Raw genomic sequence first — 21,526 nt, 5'->3', positions numbered from 1 at the left:
AGAAGTCCATGGGTCACAAGGATCTGTTTTTAGAATAATTTAGGCAAAACGAGCAAAAGTTTACTTATTTGGGATATTATTTCTGAGAAACGATTATCAAAAGGAATTAACTTATTCTATTTGTTACCTAGAAATTAATAAATCAATGGATGACAGTATTGCCCCAAACATAGTGTAATAAGTGTATTCGCTGCTAGACTCTAAACCCTACAGGAGCAGAGATGTATTAGTATTATCTGCCACTGGATGCCCAATGTCACGCAGAAGTATCTGACACATAATAATCAATCCAATAAATATCAGGTGATTGGAACAAAACTGAACAGGTAAAGTAATACAGAAGTTCTTCCAATCATTTATTGAAAATATAATGAGACATTTCTACATGCAAAGGAAGTTAAAACTACATCAAAGGAAATTAACTAAAACCTTTCTTATATTTCATATAGATGTTGTGTTTCATTCTAATATTGATATGTAAGTATGTATGTGTATGTGTCCATTTTGTTTTGTTTGTTTTGACCACACCCATGGCACACAGCGGTTCCCAGGCCAAGGATAGTACCTGCCCTATAGCAGTGACAACACCAGATCTTTTACTTGCTGAGCTACCAGGGAACCCCCTATGTGTCCATCTTGATATCATCTCCAGATGGTCATAGAGTTTGAATGCTGAGAATGCAATAATGGTAATAATAATAGCAATAATAAATAATATAAACATTTATCAAGTCCTTATCGTGTGCCAGGAACTATGTGCATGTATTTATTCATGTATTAATTCTTTTAATTCTCACAGCTGTTTACCTAGTAAGGCAAATGCAGTTTTATCTCTTTTTACAGAGAAAGAAACAGCCAAATTCTAGAGGTACTAAAAGATATATGGAAAGCAATGACACCCTTACAGTTTGACCAGCTTGTCATATGACTACAGGAAAAAAAAAAAAAAAAAAAAAAAAAAAAGAAGAAGAAGAAGAAGCGAGAGAAGAAAGAAGGTAATTAATTCATTAGTTCCTAATCAGAACCTGTGAAATACGTATCAATACACATGACTCAGCTAGAAATTAGGTGATGTCACATGTAGTAGAAAGAAAAGGCCGTTTAATTGGGTGTGGTTCTGCAGTGTATAGACAGCAGTACTTTTTATAGGTCACTGATTCTTTTTTTAAAAAACTTTTTTATTAATCCTACCCTTCACCTGTGACCACTTGTACTGGTCACCTTTTGTTGTAACAGAAACTCCCCACTGATTTCTTTTCATTGTTTTTGTTTTTATTTTTTGGCCACCCTGTGGCATATGGGAGCCTGGGATCCATCAAACCTGTGGCTGAGCACTCCAGAGATGCCACCAACCCCATTGCACCACAGTAGGAACTCCCTCGCTGATTCTTTTAAACTTCAGACTGGCTTTTTTTTTTTTTTTTTTAACAGCTTTTTTTTTTTTTACACTATAGCTGGTTTACATTGTTCTGTCAATTTCCTACAGTACAGCAAGGTGACCCAGTTACACATACATGGATACATTCCTTTTTCTCACATTATCATGCTCCATCATAAGTGACTAGATATAGTTCCCAGTGCTATACAGCTGGATCTCATTGCTTATCCATTCCAAATGCAATAGTTTGCATCTATTAACCCCAAATTCCCTGTCTATCCCATTCCCTCTCCCTCCCCCTTGGCAACCACAAGTCTGTTCTTCAAATCCATGAGTTTCTTTCTGTGGAAAGGCTCATTTGTGCCATATATTAGATTCTAGATATAAGTGATATCATATGGTATTTGACTTTCTCTTTCTGACTTACTTCACTTAGTATGAGAATCTCTAGTTCCATCCATGTTGCTGCAAATGGCATTATTTTGGTTTTTTTTTTATGGCTGAGTAGTATTCCATTGTGTATACATACCACATCTTAATCCATTCATCCAGACTGGCTTTTTGTATTGTGCAGAGTAGACAGAAATAACTAAGTAGTTAGTAGCCTTCCCCCTGTTATACAGATTAAGTGGTGAGCTTCATCTGAATGAAGCCCTTCCCCATAACCTCAGCTTTAGCTCCTCTCTGAAGGACCTAGATAATAGTATCTGATGCACATTTCCGGAGTTACAAATGTGAAAATCCTCTCCCCCAGGAGGAAGATGTTAACTACTTGATGACTATGAGCATGTAGCCCCCAGGCCTCCTGGGGCCTAAGGATTGATAATGTGAACCCCTATGACACTGCCCTGTTACCACCAGCTAATCAGAGAATTGTGCACGAGCTGACCACTTACCTTGCAACCATCACCTACCTCACCTGGCTTTTAAAATGCTTTACACTTCTGTTCTGGGAGTTTGAGCTTTTGAGGGGGCATGAGCCACCTGTCTCCTTACATGGCCTGCAGTAACCTTCCTCTGCTCCAAACTCCTACATTTTGGTGTGTCAGGCCTCACTGTGCATAGGCCAGTGGCACAATGCACTAATTTGCACTAACACTTTAATCAAGATATGGAAAGGCTGCATCACCCTAGAAATTTTCCATATGCTTCTTTCCAAGTAGTACTTCCAACCCATGGAAATCTCTTTTGATTTCTATGACTATAGATTTGTTTTGCCTGTTCTAGAACTTTATATAAATGGAAGCCCACAGAATGTGTTCTGTTTTGTCCTGCTTCTTTTTAAGGCACACTGTCTTGGAGATTTACTCATATAGCTAATGTGTTTCGATACTCTACATTGCTTAGGAGTATCACAATTTGTTTATCCATTCACCTACTGGTATATATCTGGGTGTTTTTAGTTTGGGGCTATTCCAAAAAAAAAAAAAAAGCAACAACAACAACAACAAAAAAACACAAACTTCTCTAATCATGTTTTTCCAAATTCCATGAACATATGTTTTCACTTGGCTTTTAGAACTCTAAGATAATAAATTTATATTCTGTCATGCCACTGCATTTAATTTGTTACAGCAGTATTAGCAAACTAACACTTTTTAAAAAAAAATTATGTTCAGAACTGGCTTATTGTTATAGCCCATTGGTAGACACAGCACATCAAAACCTCTCTATATTCATTCTAAATTACCACTAAAATTCATGTTAATTTAACTAAAATTCCCAAAGATGAGTTACCTTGACTCAGATATCCCTTCTAAATGTAGTCTTCTGAAATTAAAAGGGCAAAACAGATGTGTCTGTGCATACATGCTTTAGAGGCAGGCATAAAAAACTACTAACGTGTATATTTTTGCTTTAAAACCAACACCTATTATTGACACAATTTTTCCAATAATCTGATGACACCTTGTGCTCTCGCACGTGAGTGGAAAAAGAATTTTTCAGATTCAAAGCAAGGTAAAGAAAATACAAGTTTATTGAGGCAAGAGACACTGGTAACATAGTGGGCCAACCTCCTGGCAATCAGGGAGAGTTGACCTTGGGCACATGGTCCTGACTGTTTTTATAGCCCAGAGCCAAAGAGAGAGAGGAGAGGTCTTACCATACACCTGTTGATCTGCTAATTGGTTGGGGAAGGATGGGGTCTTTTGATATACTTGCTGTTTGCTGGGGAAGGATAAGGTCTTTTGATATACCTACTGGTTGGTTGGAGGCATATATTGCCCCTATAGGTGCCGGGTAAGGAGTGGGCCACATACCTTTCCTAGTAGTGGGCAGGAAGGGGTATGCCAAGTTGCTGGGGTGGGCAGGTCCTGAGGAACATTGTAACAGTTACAGTGAGACAGTTGGGATGATAAGGGTCTGGTAATTCTTATCTGGGCTGGAGGCTTTTTGAGTTTTATCTCCTTGGAGAGGCCTTGGAATCCCACATATTTGCCATTGTGAAATATGCTCAATTTTGCAAAAGTTAGGGTACAGTTGACATGATGAGAAAATTGTTTGCTTTTTCCCCTGCTCTTCATGCAAATTTAAGCAACATGGGAAACTTCCCCTTCCACTGGCAATAAACACTGCACCTGTTACTTGGCATCCTATACGTAATTCTCTTGTGCGACAGTTTTCATCTATTCCCACTCTTACACAACGTAAAGAGATAACCCACAAACATTTCTGAATTGCTCCTTTTCTCATTTACAATAAAACTTTAACAGTGTTCACAGGTATAACTAGCATCTCCACTGAATCTCTATGTGGCTGATGAAAGAATATGGAAGATTAAAGAGGGAGTTTTTTGATCTTTGATCTCAAATACCAACATAAGCAGTAAGGCATATGGCCTTGATCCAAAACTTCTTTATATATATTATGTATTTTTACTTCCTTGTGTCAAGAAACAGGTAATGCTTTACCAAGAATGTAGACTAACTGGTTTGATTAGTTTTATTTATTTTTAAAACATTTAATGAAAAGGAACAGAAAGCAAATATTTTCTTTAAGTTTGGGTCTCATTAAAACCTGCATATCGAATGCTTCAGTTAAACAGTAAAAAATACATTCAAGAATGGTTAAAAAGAAAAAAGGTGGGCTTAAAATTTGACTTGGTTATAGCAACACAGCAAACTCTAGCTTAGATTAAGAATTGTTTTATTACCAAGCAATCACATTCTGATTCATAAAACTTTCTGGGTCAGTCTTGGAACTGAAAATTTCTCATACCTTTTTCTCCCAAAATAAATTTAATAAAGCATTTTCCATTGTCATGTAAATCTGAAAGTCAGGGGCCTGGAGGAAGGAAAAGCAGCTCTTACATTGTTCCATAGTTCTTCTTTTTTATTTTCTTGACAAATCACCATCCTATTAGATCATCATAAAGCGCCTATGGTGGACATTATTCTGAAATTTCAAGCATATAAAGAGGACAAGACACAGTCCTAGCTTGAAATGTGCCTTAAAAAGGACAAATAAAATCTATTTTTCAGATTTTTTTTTTTCTTCTTCAGGCCCTACCCAGGGCATATGGAAGTTCCCAAGCTAGAGGTTGAATTGGAGCTGCAGCTGTCAGCCTGCACCACAGCCACAGCAAGGCCAGGGATCGAACCTGCATACTCAGGGACACGGTACAGAGTTCTTAACCTGCGAAGCCACAGCTAGAATTCCCAGACCTATTTTTTAATCTTAGAACCAACAGATTCAACTTTAATGATTTTTAATGATCTTTTTTTATCTCCCTCTGGGGAAAATATACATATGTAAAGATAATACTCCCCCCAGGCCCCCGTTCAAGGGCCATAATTAACTAGACTCATTAAAGTGTAAACAACTCCTCCAGATTTGCCCGAAGAAGTCCCAGTTTTAAAATTTAAATGTCATGTGCTGAGAACCCTCTCAGTCCCAAACAAGTTGGGACAAGTGGTCATCCTACTTATACAAGACCAGATTCAAGCTAGTCAAATTTTAAAAGTATTCATTGGTTTCCTCCTGTGTGCCTAGCACTCTGCAAGGGATAACATATAAACTAATTATTGCTTAACCCAAGAGTTGGGTCTTTTGATAGGGTTAAGTAGGATGCATTAGCTTTATTTTTCTATTTGAAAAAGCAATAAGAAAATTCATTGCCTTTTATTATTTAAATAATAGGGAAAAGGAAACCGTCAAATCATCCAGTTCTCAGTTACAACCCCTCTAGCAATCATTTTACTCCCGTAGTTTCACATTCTACCTTAATTGTACTAGAAACATCAGCTGAACAGAAGCAACTTATAATTGCTGAGGGAACAATAACTTTGAGTTATTTCACTTTGGGGTCTTGTATCTATATTTTTAAGTGACAGTGTGAATGAGTATCTGTTTTTAAACTGATTTAGATTAAATGTTTTAGGACATGAGGCAAAAGTATTATATCATTTGCTTTTTCAAAAACGATACTATTAAGGTACTTTGGAACCTAAAACAAACACATTAACTAAATCCGAGAAGGATATATTTTCGTTTCTTATAGCTAAGATGAAAACTGAGACACTATCATTTGGCTTTCAAAATTGTACAGTTTTATTGACTAATATTATTAACTGGCTGGACTTAGCTCTCCATTTCAGTTTGGCCACACAGGATTTCATATTCACACTTTTTTTAACTTGCATGTTTTTGTAAATCATGGTTTTCAAAAATTAACAGATTTTGACATTATTTAGGACCCTGAATTTAATTTTGACAAAATTATATTAGCCAAAATAGAATCCCCAAATCTTTGAATAGTCACTTAAGATTATCATAGGTTCTCAATAATTGCTGAGGGGGAAGTTCCCATTGTGGCTCAGCAGCAATGAGCCCGGCTGGTATCCAGAAGGACACAGGTTCGATCCCTGGCCTCGCTCAGTGGATTAAGGATCTGGTGTTGCTGTGAGCTGTGGTGCAGGTCACAGATGCGGCTCAGAACTGAGGTTGCTGTGGCATCAGCCAGCAGCTGCAGCTCTGATTTGACCCTATCCTGGGAACTTCCATATGTTGCAGGTGTGGCCCTAAAAAGACAAAAAAAAAAAAAAATTGCTGAGGGGAATTTCCTGGTGGTCTAGTGGTTAGGACTTAGTGCTTTCACTGCTGCAGCCAATCCCTGGTCTTGCAAGTGAGATGCCACATCAAGCCATCGCATGCCATGACAAGGAAGGAAGGGGAAAGAAAAGAAAGAAGGAAAGAAGGAAGGAAGGAAGAAAGGAAGGAAGGAAGGAGGGAGGGAGGAAGGAAGGAAAGAAAGGGAAAGAAAGAAGGAGAGGAGAGAAAGAAAGAAAGAAAGGGAAAGGAAGAAAGAAAAATAACTTTACCACTTAAAAAAAAAAGGATTGCCAAGGAAACATTCTTTGCAAACTAATTTTATTCACTAAAGATATTAAGGTTATTATTAAAAATTAAAGATGATACTTGTTTAGTCCCATGTTGGTTTAGAGTATATGCTTGACTGTCCTATAGACATCTCAAATTTAACCTGTCTTAAAAAGAACTGCTGATTCGACTTGGTTGTTTCCCAAGTCAGTGCCCCTTCCTCCTCCTGTCCTCTCAACTCTGGAAATGGTGTGACCACCCCACTCAACGAATTAGCCAGATCCTAGATGATATTCACGACTCCAGTTTCTCCTCTTCATTCCCTCCCACCAACTGCCATCCGGGCCTCTCTATTCCGCCATAAATACGTGTGGAATCCACGTCCTTCCCCATCTTCACTTCGGCTCCCTTAGACCAGACCACCGCTGGTTCTTCCCGGGATCACTCCGCAGCTTTCTCACCACGCACACTCTCACTCTTACCCGCTCTCATCTCACTCTAAAGCCAAACAACATTCAAAGTATGATTTAAACACACCTCAGGGTCACTTAACTTATCCTTTTCAAAGCCGTGCAAGAGTTTCCTATTGCACTTGGAACAAAATCCACATTTCTAACCCTGGCCTAAAATATCCTTTATAAGCTGGCTTTGCATATCATTTCAAGCTCATTTTCTGCTGCTCATTGACACACTGCTGGCTTTATCCCCATGGATTCTGTCATAGTCTATTCAGGCTGCTGTAATAAAAACACCATGAATTGGGTAGCATGTGAACAGGAACTTATTTCTCACAGTTCTGGAAGCTGGCAAGGCCAAGGCCAAGGCTCCATCTGATTCCATGTCTGGTGAGAGCCCACGTCCTTGTTCAAATACGGCTTCTTTTCACCCTGACCTTATATGGCAGAGGAATGAGCAAGCTCTCTGGGGCCTCTTTTATAAGGGCCCAGCGCCACTCCCACGGGCCCCACCCTCATGACCTAATTACCCCCAAGGCCCCATCTCTTAATACCATCACATTGAAGGTTAATTCATTAATTATGTTAATTCTTTTTAATATAAGCATTTGGGGACAGACACATTTTAAGCTATAGCAGATTCCCCAAAGAAGACAGAACTCTTCCCAACTTTAGGATCCTCACACAAACATTCATGTCCCACCCAAAAAGTCCCCCTCTCTGAGTCTTCTTTATTTTTTTTAATTTTTTTTATTTATTTTTTTTTTGTCTTTTTGTCCTTTGTTGTTGTTGTTGTTGCTGCTATCTCTTGGGCCGCTTCCGCGGCATATGGAGGTTTCCAGGCTAGGGGTCCAATCGGAGCTGTAGCCACCAGCCTACGCCAGAGCCACAGCAACGCTGGATCCGAGCCGCGTCTGCAACCTACACCACAGCTCACAGCAACGCCGGATCGTCAACCCACTGAGCAAGGGCAGGGACCGAACCCACAACCTCATGGTTCCTAGTCGGATTCGTTAACCACTGCGCCACGACGGGAACTCCCCTCTGAGTCTTCTTTAAATAGCACCTCCTGAGAGGTGCCTTTCCTGACCATTCCGCTCAGAATGGGACACTTTCCTTCTGGTATTTATGAGGACTAGTAATCATCTGCTTATTTGCCTCTGCTCTGTGTTTGGTATTTTCCCACCGCAAAAATGTAAGATCCGTGAAGCCAGAGGCTGGGTGTCTTATCCACTGTCTATTTCTAGCACCTTGAACAGGGTCTATAATAAAACGAGTGTTAAGTTAGTGTCTGTACCAGAGTAGCTAATTAGTGCCTTTTTGTTAATGAATGTTAAACACTTTAGATCTTCTATAATTTCATCCTAGGGAGTGAGAAATACTATTCACAGCAACATTTTAAGGATAAGAAAATTAACACTTTTTTTAATACTTAATGAATTTTATTACATTTATAGGTGTACAACAATCATCACAACCAAATGTTACAGCCTGTCCATCCCAAACCGGCAGTGCCTTCCCCCCACCCCCCAATCCTGTCTCATTTGGACACCATAAGTTTTGCAAAGTCTGTGAGTCAGTATCTGTTCTGCAAAGAAGTTCATTGTGTCCTTTGTTTAGATTCCACATGTCAGTGATAGCATTGGATGTGGGTGTCTCATTGTCCGACTGACTTCACTTAGCATGATAATTTCTAAGTCCATCCATGTCGATAAAAATGCCTTTCTTTCATTCCTTTTAATGGCTGAGTAATGTTCCATTGCGTATATGTACCACATCTTGTCCATCGACAGAAGAGTGGATAAAGAAAATTAAAACTTAAATGTTCTAGCTCACAAGTAGAAAGTGGTGACACTGGATTTGAACCGCATCATTCATTTCCATTACCCAGGTTATTCTTGGCCCTAGAATGCTGTGGGAAGGAACTATAGGCTCTGAGGAGCTGGGGCAAGTCAAATGTGAGCCCTAAAGGCCCTTCTGCCTAATTAGGAATTAGAAAATTGTCATTTCTCTAATTTTACTGTTTTTCTTTATTTCTTAGTGGAAATTCTTCTGTTAAAAAGGGGGCTTGATACTGCATATGTTTCATGTACATCTTATTGTAACTAAAATTACTAAATAATGTGGATTCCAAAACTCAGATAGGAATTTTGAATACACATAACGAAAACTATTTTGAGAGTGACAGAAGGGTAAAAAAAAATGGCTACTTCTTCTAGTTTCCTTCCCTGCCATTGTGATCCAGGACTCTTATCTAGGCAATAAAGCAATTAATATCATCTCATGAGCTCAGTAATAAGAGAGATCATGCATTTTCTTTTAAAACAAATCATGATTATTAGAAATCTCCCTTCGGAACTATTGTATTGAAATATCATACATTTTCATGTTTAAGTCTCAGGAGCAATGGGTTTAAGGTGATTTTAGCATCATTGGTAGAATCACCACACCCTAAAACATCCCAAAATACCAAAAAAATGATTCATTCACTCACCCACCCAACTTTCCACTCTCTCCTTCATACCCTTTCTGGATGGTCTGCAAAAAGAAATTTGGGGGCAATAGTCTAGAGAAAGAAATAAGGGGGAGGTTTCTTTCCTATCTAAATCCTATTAGCATATCCATAAATTAAGTATAAAAAGAAGCAGCAATAGCAATGCAAATAAAGACTGATGTACCAGAGAAGCAGATGAGCCTATGGGCCTCAAACCATGGATCAGGGAGTGGGTGAAAACCAGAAATCACTCAGGATAGAGACAAGGAACAATAGCCAGAAGAAAAGGCTCAGGATTTAGAAAGAAGCACATACAATAGCTGCCTCTACTGCATTGGTTTGGGATTGGTGTCTGCTTATAGGGGGACTTAAGCAGATATGATTGGAAAGAACCGGGCATATAAGGGAAGTGCTGATTCTTCCGGTTAGTGAGTGGATATGAAGAGAGATATTGGGTAAATCCTAGATTTGGGGTTTTTTAAGTTTTCTTGTGTCTATTTCATATTACACAGAAATACGTATAGAAGACAAGTAATATAGGAGAATAAATAAGATAGAGTGTGTGTGTGTGTATTTTCTGAAGGGAAATAAATCAAGGACTCCACCTTTCCTGGTGTCATCTTCTTTCTTTAATTTTATTCCTATTCATTTTGATCATATAGTATCCCTTGCTCTTTTGTCCTTTCATTGCTTCTCCCTGGTAGATAACCAACCAATTGCCAAGAATCCAGCTATCCATATTTCTTACACTGATAAGTACAGCTGGGGAAACTCCCATTATTGGGTAAATTGACATCACTATGAATATGTGCTCAGCATTCTCACTGAGCCCTTAGAATGGATTGAAAGAACTACCTTATCATGATAGTCATTGTGCATGCTTCCTCACAATAATCATTTTTCTATTTTCCTCCAAAACTTCATGTCTCCTTACCCCCATTCCCTCTCAGCAGATCACCTCAGGTAACCCTCCAAATTCTCAGGAAAACAGAAGCCTTCAGATGAAATTGGTCTCAACTTCCAGTCTTGAAATCTACAAAAATACTCAGTTTTCTCTTTTCATCATTTTAACGACCTGCTTAGGAACTTAGCATGCTTAGTTATCTTTCTTCTCCATCATCAGTCAAATATGTGCACCTGTTCTTTACATGTATGTAGCAGATATGTATGCATGCATGCATGTATTATGTATGTATTCCTCCTTCAAGACTAACTACCCTTCCAATTACTACCCTAATGCTTTTCCTTTCCGCACCAAAATTTCACAGGTTTGTTCATAATCATTTCCTGTGGTTTCTCCCTTTTCATTCCTTATTTAACCTTCTTTTACCATTTCACTAAAATAGTTCTCACCAAATCACTATTAATTTAAACATTACTAACAAGTACACTTTTAAAAGTAAATATTACTAAAGTGTATTTTTTCAGTCCTCATTTCATTGTTATCTCTTAGCCTCATTCCACAGAAAGGTTTTGGTTTTGGTTTTTCTTGAAACAATCATTTCATTTGGCCTTCCTCTTGTTTTTGATTTTTTTTCTTGTATTTCTCTGACCACACTAGTTTCCAGTTTGGGGTCACGCTCCTCCAAACAGCAACAGGGAATTGGAGTTTCTTGGGCCTCTGTCCAGTAGTCTTTTTCTGCTCGCCTCCTGAACAAGCCCTAACATTCTCGAATCTTCCATTACTATGTGTATCTCCAGCCTAAAGCTATGTCCAAGTTCACAACGTCTAGATTTAACTGCCCATTCAGCCTTCCCATTTGGATTTCTTACAGCACCCAGAACTCTACTTTCCCAGGGAAGAATCCCTGATCCTCCTCTGTTTCTCGTGGGCATTCCTGAGAACATGTGTTCATCCTTGACCCCCACTGTCTCTTTATCAAATTGCACATCCAGTCACCCAGTCCCACTAATTCTACATCTAAAAGTCCCCATGGTTCCATCTCCTCCCTTCCTTCTCTGGTGGCACCACCTTGGTATATGTCTCCATCATCTTTTGTCTGGAATAATACAATCAATACACAATAGTCTTATAATTGGTCTCCTACATCTAATATTGCCTCTCTCCTGTCACCTTTGATCCATTATCCTCCTAGTAGTAGAATCTCTTGAAAACCTAATTATGAGTTACAAAGTTCCTCAACTAGGGCCCTTTATTAATTTTCTATTGTCCTTAGGATAAATCCCAAACTTCTTAATATTCTTTTAAGACCTAGTAAGAATTAGCCTAGACTTACTTCTTGTTCCTCTCATATCATAGTCTTCTTTTTGGCCCAATTAAGCTTTCTAGAGACCCTTGAACACACAAAGCCCTTTTCCTTGAGTCATCACACAGTTGCTCCGCCTACCAGGCTTCTGCTCTTTTTGGCACCAACACACTCTTCCTTCCTCAGATTAACAGTCTCCTCCTCAGGGAAGTTCTTCTTCACCATCACTACTCCCCAGGCATTATGTTCCCCTGGATCATAGCCTGGGTGTATAATCAGGGCTCAAAAATATTTGTTCACTGACTTTTTAACTCTTTCCCAGTTCATGAAAGCTCCTCAAACTTGATGTGATTCGGAAGCAGTAGAGGACTATTCACCTTAGCATTTGTCCACAGTCAGTTTTATTAAAAAGAGACATGAGGAGTTCCCATTGTGGCCCAGCAGTATTGAACCCAACTAGGTTCCATGAGGATGTGGGTTCGATCCCAGGCCCCACTCAGTGGATTAAGGATCTGGCATTGCTGTGAGCTATGGTGTAGGTTGCATGTGTGGCTCAGATCCTGTGTTGCTGTGTATGTGGTGTAGGCTAGGGCCTACAGCTTAAATTTGACCCCTAGCCAGGGAGCCCTAAAAAGAAAAAAAAAAGAAAAAGAGAGAGAGAGAGAGAGAGAGACATGGTAGGTGAAAATGGAAAACTCCCTACCACCCAGCTGTTGAGAAAGGCCCTGGTAATTTGCTTAGTGGCCAATTGCTGTCAAAATTCTCAGCTTCTCCCTCTCTTGAGACGTGGTAGCCAGGCAACTTTAATAACATTTGGATTCTAACCCATAAATATCTCACTCTAGACAGGACAAAGTGCCAAAACTGGTTGGTTTCTCTGAAGAGACAGTTTCCTTAATGCCGTGAATATGGGCCAAATGTCTGAGAAGAATTTTTTACGAATACCTATACCTCAAGCATGCACAGGTATGATGTTTTATTGACTTAATTATGTGACATAGACAGAGTGTCTGATTCAATACATGGAAGGCCTGGCTTTTCCTACTGTATGAAGTCCATATGGAAATAATTATCCTGTTAATATAGCATTTAGTTGAAAAACTGACTGCATATTGCAACACTGTAAATTAAGCAAAACGGTTATTCGAACGGACTTTTCCAAGCATGAAATCTTTGCTGCAAGGTTTGTCCTGTAAATAACAAATTTAAATGAAGTAATAAATCATATGTCCTATGCATACATACTTAGACTGAAGAAAAAGACCACAGCAGGCAAACTTACCAGAAAATGATTTTTAAGATGGAAGCAACTATTGCAACAGTATTATTCAGATAGGCCTTTATCTTTTCACAAATTCAAATCAGCAGAAGTTTGAACATTTCCACTAAGGGAGTCTCTGAATGTCACTATCATTAATATGATTGAGTTATCACAAATTTTAAAGATTAATGATGGCTACTTAATGTTCTACCCCTCAAAATTCTCTAGTGTGAAGTGACTAACAGCTGCCTTTTTTTTTAAACTTGTAAATGTGTATATAGAACCATAATGAGAAAATGTTAAGCCTAATGATATTCATTTTCTGATGCAAACAGTGTTTTAATACATAATTAAAATTTCTAATTTGGAAAAAAGAAGTGATATGGTATAACTGATTGACTAGAGAAGAATCATTTTCTTCTAGCTGGTTATTAAGCAGCCCGGCTAATCAACTATTTTTTTTTCTCTTTGCCAATGTTTTTCTTGACTGAAATTATAAGCACGTTTTAAATTTCCTTAATACTTCTGATTAATCCCAAAAAGCATTTTAGTTCTACCATGGGTATAGTATTTTGTTCTTTCCCAAATCTATCCATCAGTTAAACAAAGCAGTCTCATTATCTCTTGTGACTATCCATTCACTCTAATGAATTTTTAGCCTTGGATTTGTCCACAATGCAAACACATTGCTGTAAAAATGGCTATGTATCTCTCAGATTCACAAAAATAGATATTCATGGTTAATATATAAACCTCTGAAAGTGTAATAAAACCTCTAAAATGTAATAAAATATTCAAATATTTAAATACAAATTAAATTGTTACACCTTATTCTTCAACTTATTCATACAAAATTAAAAACCAAAAGTTTTCCTCTACCTTAGCATACTTCCACTGATTGAAGGATAAATATATTTTGCTAAATCAGTTTAACACTGACAAACAGTAGTCGTTAATTTACCAGTTAGAAACTGGGGCGTGTCTATCTGTTATTTGACAGCAGAATCAGAGTCAAGAAAATTTGATGCCAGGTAACTGAGAAACTCCCTGATTTTGATTTTGCCCTTTAATTTCTGAACAATTCTCAAGATATTCTGTCCTGGGCCAATTATGCAGTATCATGTTTAGAAACCAGGAATCTGCCTTCAGAGGAAGTTGTTACTGTCATTTGTAAGGTATCTCAGACAGCTCATTCAAGGGCAGATAAGGTATTCTGCTATAAAGCAGCTGTGTGGTACTGGAAAGCTAAATAGTCACAAGAAACAAAGCAAATGAAACAAAACAAAATGACAACAGATTCTTAGAAAACAAATTGATGATTGCCAGGGGGAGGGGTTTGGGGAGTTTGGCGAAATATGCAAAGGGGATCAAGAGGTACAATCTTCTAGTTATAAAATTCCTAAGTCAAAGGATGTAATGTGCAACTTAGAGAATGTGGTCGATAATCCTGAAATAACTTTGTAGGGGACAGGTGACTATTAGACTTATCATGGCATCATAATACATTTAAACGTCAAATCACTATGTTGTACACTTGCAACAAACACAAACTGTATGTCAACTATAATTTATAAAAAAGAAGAACAGATATGGATCCTGGCTCTTCCATGTACTACCTCCATGTGTAATCTTGGGCACGACATTTAATCTTCTAGTCTCAATTTTATCATCCTTTAAAAGGCTATAAACCTGCTTCAAAGGATTGCAGTAAGGCTCAAGTAAGATTATAAATGGAAAAATGCATTCCATTCTAAAAGGCACTCATCTAAGAGATGGTGGTTACTATTTTCCATACCATAGTCCTTACCATAGTATTAATGAATCTTTGTTGTGTTGTGTTCTAAAGAACCATCTAAATATGCCACAACCTTTTCCTCTTGATAGTAGGTATGAATGAGTCTGAGACCTGTTCAAAAGGTGAAGTATATTTAACTTATCTGCAATGAGATGAGTTGTGTCTAACCTTTGAATTCTTACATCATCTATAACAGATGATTATAGATGATGCAAGATTAAATATATCAGGCAGGCAATTTATTGTTCTTATAGGTTTGTCTTTCTTCATGTAAGAGATATATATCCAAGAATGTTACATACAAACTGGATCATATTTTACTATATTGGAAAGAAATTATTTATTTATTTATCTGTTTGTTTGTTTGTTTGTTTGTTTTTAGGGCCACATCAGCAACATATGCAAGTTCCCAGGCTCGGGTCAAATTGGAGCTAGGTACAGCTGCCGCCCTACACCACAACCACTGCAACGTGGGAGCCAAGCTGCATCTGCAACCTACAACACAGCTCATGGCGGCATCGGATCCCCAACCCACTGAGCGAGGGCCAGGGACTGAACCCGCATCCTCTTGGATACTAGTCAGATTTGTTTCTGCTGCGCCACAACGGGAGCTCTGAAATTTTTTATTTGGGTTAGAGAAAGGCTGTGGTAAGTTTTTGGAGAGTAAAATAACCCCTACAGTGTAGGAAAATGATGGTCTTGTAAATTTAGATTTTTACATATGCCTAATATCTAAAAGCGGGAATACAACTTCACTAGAATTTTTTCCTTGACTTAGGAGCCTCTGTCATGATCTAGAAGTACATGTATTGATCCAAGAGACAATACAAATGAGGAATTAAAACTCTATTATTTGAACAGTCTCCTATTGAAATTATTGACTTAGGTAGGATAACATTCTGTCCATATCCATATTATCCATTTACCAGCAAGCCCTCTGTGCTTCTGCAAGTGGAGTCACAGTCACCCTTTAATTGGAGGACTGGCCTCTGTCTCAGTACCTGAACATCAGCATTCATAGAAGAGATACGACCTCTATTATGATTATGTCCAGTCATAGGCTCTGGCTTTGGACTCCCTTTGTTTGTTGCGTATGTTTGATATTTTCCTTGTTTACTCTGTGATCAGGATCATAACTTTAGAAGATTCACTTCTTCTCTAAGTCCCCAACTTCTCCTTTGCCCCAGTCTCGGATCCATTGCAATTTAGTTCTTCTTGGACTCAGGAAGGGCAACACCTCAGGATCTCCTGGCTGGGAAGATTCTCAGACCTACTGGCCCTGGAGTGAAGTTTTATGTAGTCTTGATTTTTAAAAAAGAATTCCCTAAGTCAGGTTTATTTCTGGTAGAAAATGACAGCAAGCCAAAAAAATGACTAGTTAAGTCCAAAAAGGAAAATTTTTTGGAAGACTTACAACCACCAAAAGAGCAAATATGGCCCAGGGACCAATGGGGAATAGAAGTTCTGAGGTCTCCAGAATGTACTATACATCATTTATTCACTTGTTGGCTTCATTTTCTTAGGAAAGTTTTTCCCACCAGCAGGAAACATAGAATCTGGCAGCAACTCCATCTTCGGTCTTCTATTATCATCACCAGAAAATGACTGACTCCCGCTGTCTCTTTGCCCAAATCAAAAAATCAGGGAGAAGACCTCTAGTTGGTCCAGTCTGAGTGAAGAGTTCTTTCCTAGACCAGTCAGCGCAAGTCTGTGAGTGCTGTCACTCACGATTTATTATTTCACGTTGGGCATTCTGTGTGGCTGGGAATGGCAGCTCCCATCTAAACCAGGTGGCTCCAACAAGAGAAATGCCATTTCCCAGGCGGGAATAAGGATGGAGAAACAATTTCCAGAAGGAAGGAAGGAAGGATGACTGGACAGAAAAGGCAACGAGTGTTCACTAGAGTAGATATCCAGTTGGTATATTATCTTGAGATCTTCTGGTTTTCCTATATGCCCCATTAACCCCTGCCTTTTGTTTTATATCAAAATTTTCTTAAGCTTAAGGTGACTATAGGAAGAGGACATTAATCTGAAAAGGTTTTCATAGGAGAATTAACACTTTTCAAGTACCGGCTAAGCTCCAAAAATGTCTTCTATAATCTTTTATTCCCGCCGCCCCAAACAACCTAGATCTCCATTCCCAGATAAACAAATTAATACTGAGGGATAATATAACTGCTTCAAAACTAGTAAGGACTAAGCTGAATTGAAGACCTACAATATATTCAGTTGGAAAGGGGAAAATGCATATTCAATTCATGATGACAGTTACAAGGAAGTAGCATTTCGTGTTCAGGGCTCACCTTTACACATCTACCCTACAAAAGATTTGTTGCTTTACAGGGATCAAGTCCAAGAACAACTAGGCCATATTGCTGGATTATTAGTACAAGAAATATGAATAAATCATTGCTTTCCTTTCTTTTCTTTGGGATCTGTTTTACTCATCATCACAACATTAAGATGGAAAGCTGAGATTAGGGTGTAGACCTAGAGAAATGAAGCCAAGCAGACCAGCTGTCCTGCTGACTACAGCCCATGCTAAAGGCTTTCTCACGGCATTGTATGATAAGACTCTATTGGGATTTGGTGGAAAGTCTTTAAAAATAAACAATGGTATTTTTCCTAGAATATCCCTTTGGCATAATGCCTTCTTGAATCCATGGAGGTGTTAGCCAGCTCTTGCAGGATTCCTGGATCTTGGGTTCTTATCAAATGTTATTATATTCCAAATAAGAATTGCTAAGAGATGACTATACATACAGAGTATGAAAGATGATAGGTGAGGCACTCTGTATCCACAGAATATGGTTTAAATTCTTCTTTACATCTGACTACACTGAATACTCACTACTATGTATAGGTCTTGACACCAAGTGTGCAAAGACAGATCTCTTCCCTCAAACTTGCAGTGCTGTGAATGCACTTTGATGCATTTCTGAGCTCAAAAATTTTAATTATCAAGATTATTTTGTGATGTAAGTACCAACTGGATCATAGTCTATTCAAACAACAGATTTATAAGGTAGCCGACTAATATTACTTCCATGTTGTAGACAAAGGAAGCATCTAAAAACCTGGAAGACATGGAGTTCCCATTGTGGCTCAGTGGTAATCAACACAATTAGTATCCATGAGGACACGGGTTCGATCCCTGGCCCTGCTCAGTGGGTTAAGGATCTGGTGTTGCCTTGTGCTATGGTGTAGGTCGCAGATGCAGCTCATGTCTGGCGCAGCTGTGGCTATGGCTGTAGGCTGGCAGCTACAGCTCTGATTTGACCCCTAGACTGGGAACTTCCACATGCCACACATGCAGCCCTAAGAAGACAAAAAATAAAAATAAGTAAAAGGCTGAAAGATACATGCAACCAATGATTGATCAAGGCAGGATTTGGGTCCATCTGCTTGGCTCTGGAGCTCAAATCTGTATCCCATTTCTCCACGTTCCTATGCTGAACCTGTAAGTTGGTGATTAAGTCTTGTTTTTCTCTTTTCCCCTGTTCTCCTCTTATATACTTGGCAGAAAACTAGGAAATAATTCTGGGAATGTGCTTGCTGATCTGAGCACTAACACCTAATAGAATTAACTTGCTCTTGACACTGTACTCCATGTATGTTCAAGTATATAGTTAATTTAGGATAAAATTGGAAAAAGGCGTGGTCTGGAAAATTGGGATGAAATCAGAAAGTTTTTCCCTACCTAATTGCCAAACCTAGAATTCCAACCAAATCTAAAGAGTCCATTTGGTTATTAAAAGACTCTTAGATGGAAAAATACTGCTCAATTAAACAGTAATATGCAAAGAAATGGCTCTGATATGAGACCATTTCCTAATTTTATTCTTGAACTTGAAGACATTCTATTTTAACAGAGAACTCAAATTACACTGACTAGGTTTTCATTTTACCTTCCAATGTTTTTTATTACATATTTTCCATCTCTGGCTATCATTTAGTCAGGCAAAATGCCATCTACAGCCAATATCATCTTAGTTATAGTCTAAACCCTAACCAAAATAATACTTACTGAACGAACATATAATGAATAGAGGGACATTTGGGGAAACTTTGACTTTATGTTCACATTATTAAATTATCTTATTTAATCCTCGCTGAGACTATTTGGGTGAGTCATATTATTGACACAATTATACAAATGAGGAAATGAAGTGGTTGAGGCACCTGGTCAAGGAAGACAACCTTCAAAATGTGGGGCAGGAAAATGGACCGAGAAGCCTGTCTCTTTCCCACGCTTCACTGATTTTACTGCCAGTCATCCTGGTCCACTGGAAATATGAAGCAGTTTCTTCCCCATCCTCTGTGCAATACTTTTCACCGTTCATTGATCTGGAAATTGTTTAATATTCAGTAATTACTATTTGAACTCCTATTTCATGAAAGGCTCAAAGTCAGGTATTGCTGGTACCAGAGACCAATAAGACTCAACAAGCTCTGCCCTTGTGGAGTTTAAACTCTAGTCTGTGAACAAATGCAAATACTCCAAGAAGCAGAATTCCAGGAAATAGACCATTTAAAAAGCGCCATGTGAGAGGCATGTCTTAAATGCCATGGGATTTAACAGAAGAGGGTGGTCATGTCTGGGAATGGTAGTGAGATGATATCGTGGAGGACTAGCACCTGGACAGCTTTTTGAGCCCTCAAGGATGGAGAGGATTTCCGAAGGAAGGAGTGGGAATCCCAGAAGGGGATGTTACAGGACCAGGGGCATAAACATAAGAATGTACTGGGGCTTTTGAGGAACAGTGAGGTGTCCAGTTCAATTTGAAATGTATAAGAAGATGGTGAGAAATAAAATAGAGCTTGCCATATCAGTAAAGAAAAGATGTCACCATCGCCAGAGATTGCAGCCACCTCCAAGGGTAAGCTGGTGAGCCCTGAGGGAACTCAGAAAGGAAACAAAGAATACTTGCCATCTAGCAGCCATCATATCTCAGCCACTTCCTAAGGTGAGCCCTTAGGAAACTCAGGATGCAAAAACACAAGATACTGGCTCCAGACAGCTGAGGTGCACATCAAAGGAATGATTTCAGTGAGCCCAGACTTTTGCATCTTCCCATATGGAGAAAAGTGCTAAATTCCTTAACTTGAGGTATCTAGTTTTCCATTATTAACAGTAATCGTTTGTTTCTACTACCTGCCCTTTGTTGCAAAACTCCTGTATATCCTAGCTCCCCCCTCGCCTCCTCCGAGCATTTTTCTCAGGGTTCCTTGAGAAGCTGCCTCGAGGGCTTAAGTCCACAGTTTTGTCCATCTGATAAAACGTAACTCTCAACTTTGAGGTTGTGCATATATTTTCTTAGTACGTGATTGCGAAAGGTAAAATCCAAAGACTGAATTAGAAGCCAGATAACATGGGACTGGTATTTCGGTCTAAGAAGCCCCCTGTTGGGTCCGTGTCTTTTCTATGTTAACTAAATTGCTAAGTTCATTCTTCATGAGCGCTGATATATGCAGCCAAAGTTACTGAATTTAGAACAATCTGCTGGCTGTTTAAAAAAAACATAAAAATAAGAAGGAAATCAGTATAAAGAGCTGCTGCTGCACTGATGGTTACTTGTCATGAAATATTCCCATAATTACTTACCTAAAAATGATCTAGGTCTTTTGTTGCCATCAGGTTAATCTTTAATTCTTTGCCTACTCAGGAGACAAGGATGATGTACCCTTGGAAGAAATTTCTTTTTGTATTACCAGTCTCCTCAGATATAATATTACTCTGAAATAAAATGCAAAGGTTTTAATATATGGTGCTAAGTAAAAAAAAAGCATGTGAACAGACACAATAAACTCCAAAAGCATTGTGATTATTTGCTTTAGATATAGTGATTTATTTAGCATTTTAACCTTCAGTCTTTAGGACTGAAAGATTCACCTCCTAGACAATTCTAAGTTTGTTAGTAGCTTTCATGACATCCTTAGTCATAAAACAGAAGTCAGTGAGGAGCACATCAGAAAGAGGTCTGTGTCACATAGAGAGCAGACTTGTGGTTGCCACGGTGGAGGGGAAGGGGGTGGGATGGACTGAGAGTTTGGGGTTGGTGGATGCAAATTATTACCTTTAGAATACATGGGCAATGAGGTGCTGTTGTATAGCATGGAGAACTATTTCCAATCTCCCGGAAGAGACCATCATGGAAAAAAAAAAAAAAAAAATATATATATATATATATATATATATATATATATATGACTGAGTTACTTTGCTGTGCAGCAGAAATTGGCACAACATTGTAAATCAACTATACTTTAATTTAAAAAAATAATAAAGTGCTCAAAAGAAAGAAGTTTCTGTCAATGGCAGAAGTTCCCTAGAGCATACCTTTATTGGGAACAAATATTAAGAGAGATGAGACTATGGCCTTGATTCATTAAAACTCTCCTAATATGTTGTTAATTAGCATCATTTATCTCAAATAAACTGAATAATCTAGAAAAGAACAGAAGGTCACAGAATATGAATTACTTAGAAAAGAATAGATGTAGATCTAGATTATGAGGAAAAAACCTTAGAGTGTATATGGGACTCTGCCATATCAACAAGGTGATAGACATGGGACCATGCAGGGGTGAGGAGGAGGCAAAAATAGGAATAA

At 38.5% G+C, this 21,526-nt stretch overlaps 2 protein-coding genes across 3 annotated transcripts in view; both read left to right on the top strand.

The window, feature by feature from the left end:
• Positions 1–979, top strand: part of COLEC10 (collectin subfamily member 10) — a 204,627-nt gene extending 203,648 nt beyond the window's left edge. The window contains exon 6 of the mRNA XM_085021818.1: positions 844–979. Within this exon, the coding sequence (XP_084877944.1) occupies positions 844–866 (23 nt within the window). The 3' untranslated portion in view covers positions 867–979. The remainder of the gene's footprint in view (positions 1–843) is intronic.
• Positions 914–21,526, top strand: part of MAL2 (mal, T cell differentiation protein 2) — a 76,769-nt gene continuing 56,156 nt past the window's right edge. Inside the window, exons 1-3 of one of the 2 annotated variants that reach the window (XM_085020366.1) lie at positions 914–995; positions 12,699–12,819; positions 15,292–15,557. Coding sequence is in view for 1 of the 2 variants with exons in the window: in XM_005662876.4 (XP_005662933.2) it covers positions 12,762–12,819 (58 nt within the window). In the remaining variant the exon portion in view is untranslated. Of the gene's footprint in view, positions 996–12,698; positions 12,820–15,291; positions 15,558–21,526 lie in introns of those variants that run through there. The other variant, XM_005662876.4, reaches the window with a different exon arrangement.

This window comes from Sus scrofa, chromosome 4 (assembly GCF_054392235.1).
Source record: "Sus scrofa isolate SSC_HxYL_T2T_F1_AM1 chromosome 4, Sscrofa_HxYL_maternal_Yorkshire_Landrace_v2.0, whole genome shotgun sequence".
Taxonomy (NCBI): Eukaryota; Metazoa; Chordata; class Mammalia; order Artiodactyla; family Suidae; genus Sus; species Sus scrofa.
The sequence above is the reverse complement of the archived record's forward strand: the minus strand, read 5'-3'. Positions and strand labels throughout refer to the sequence as shown.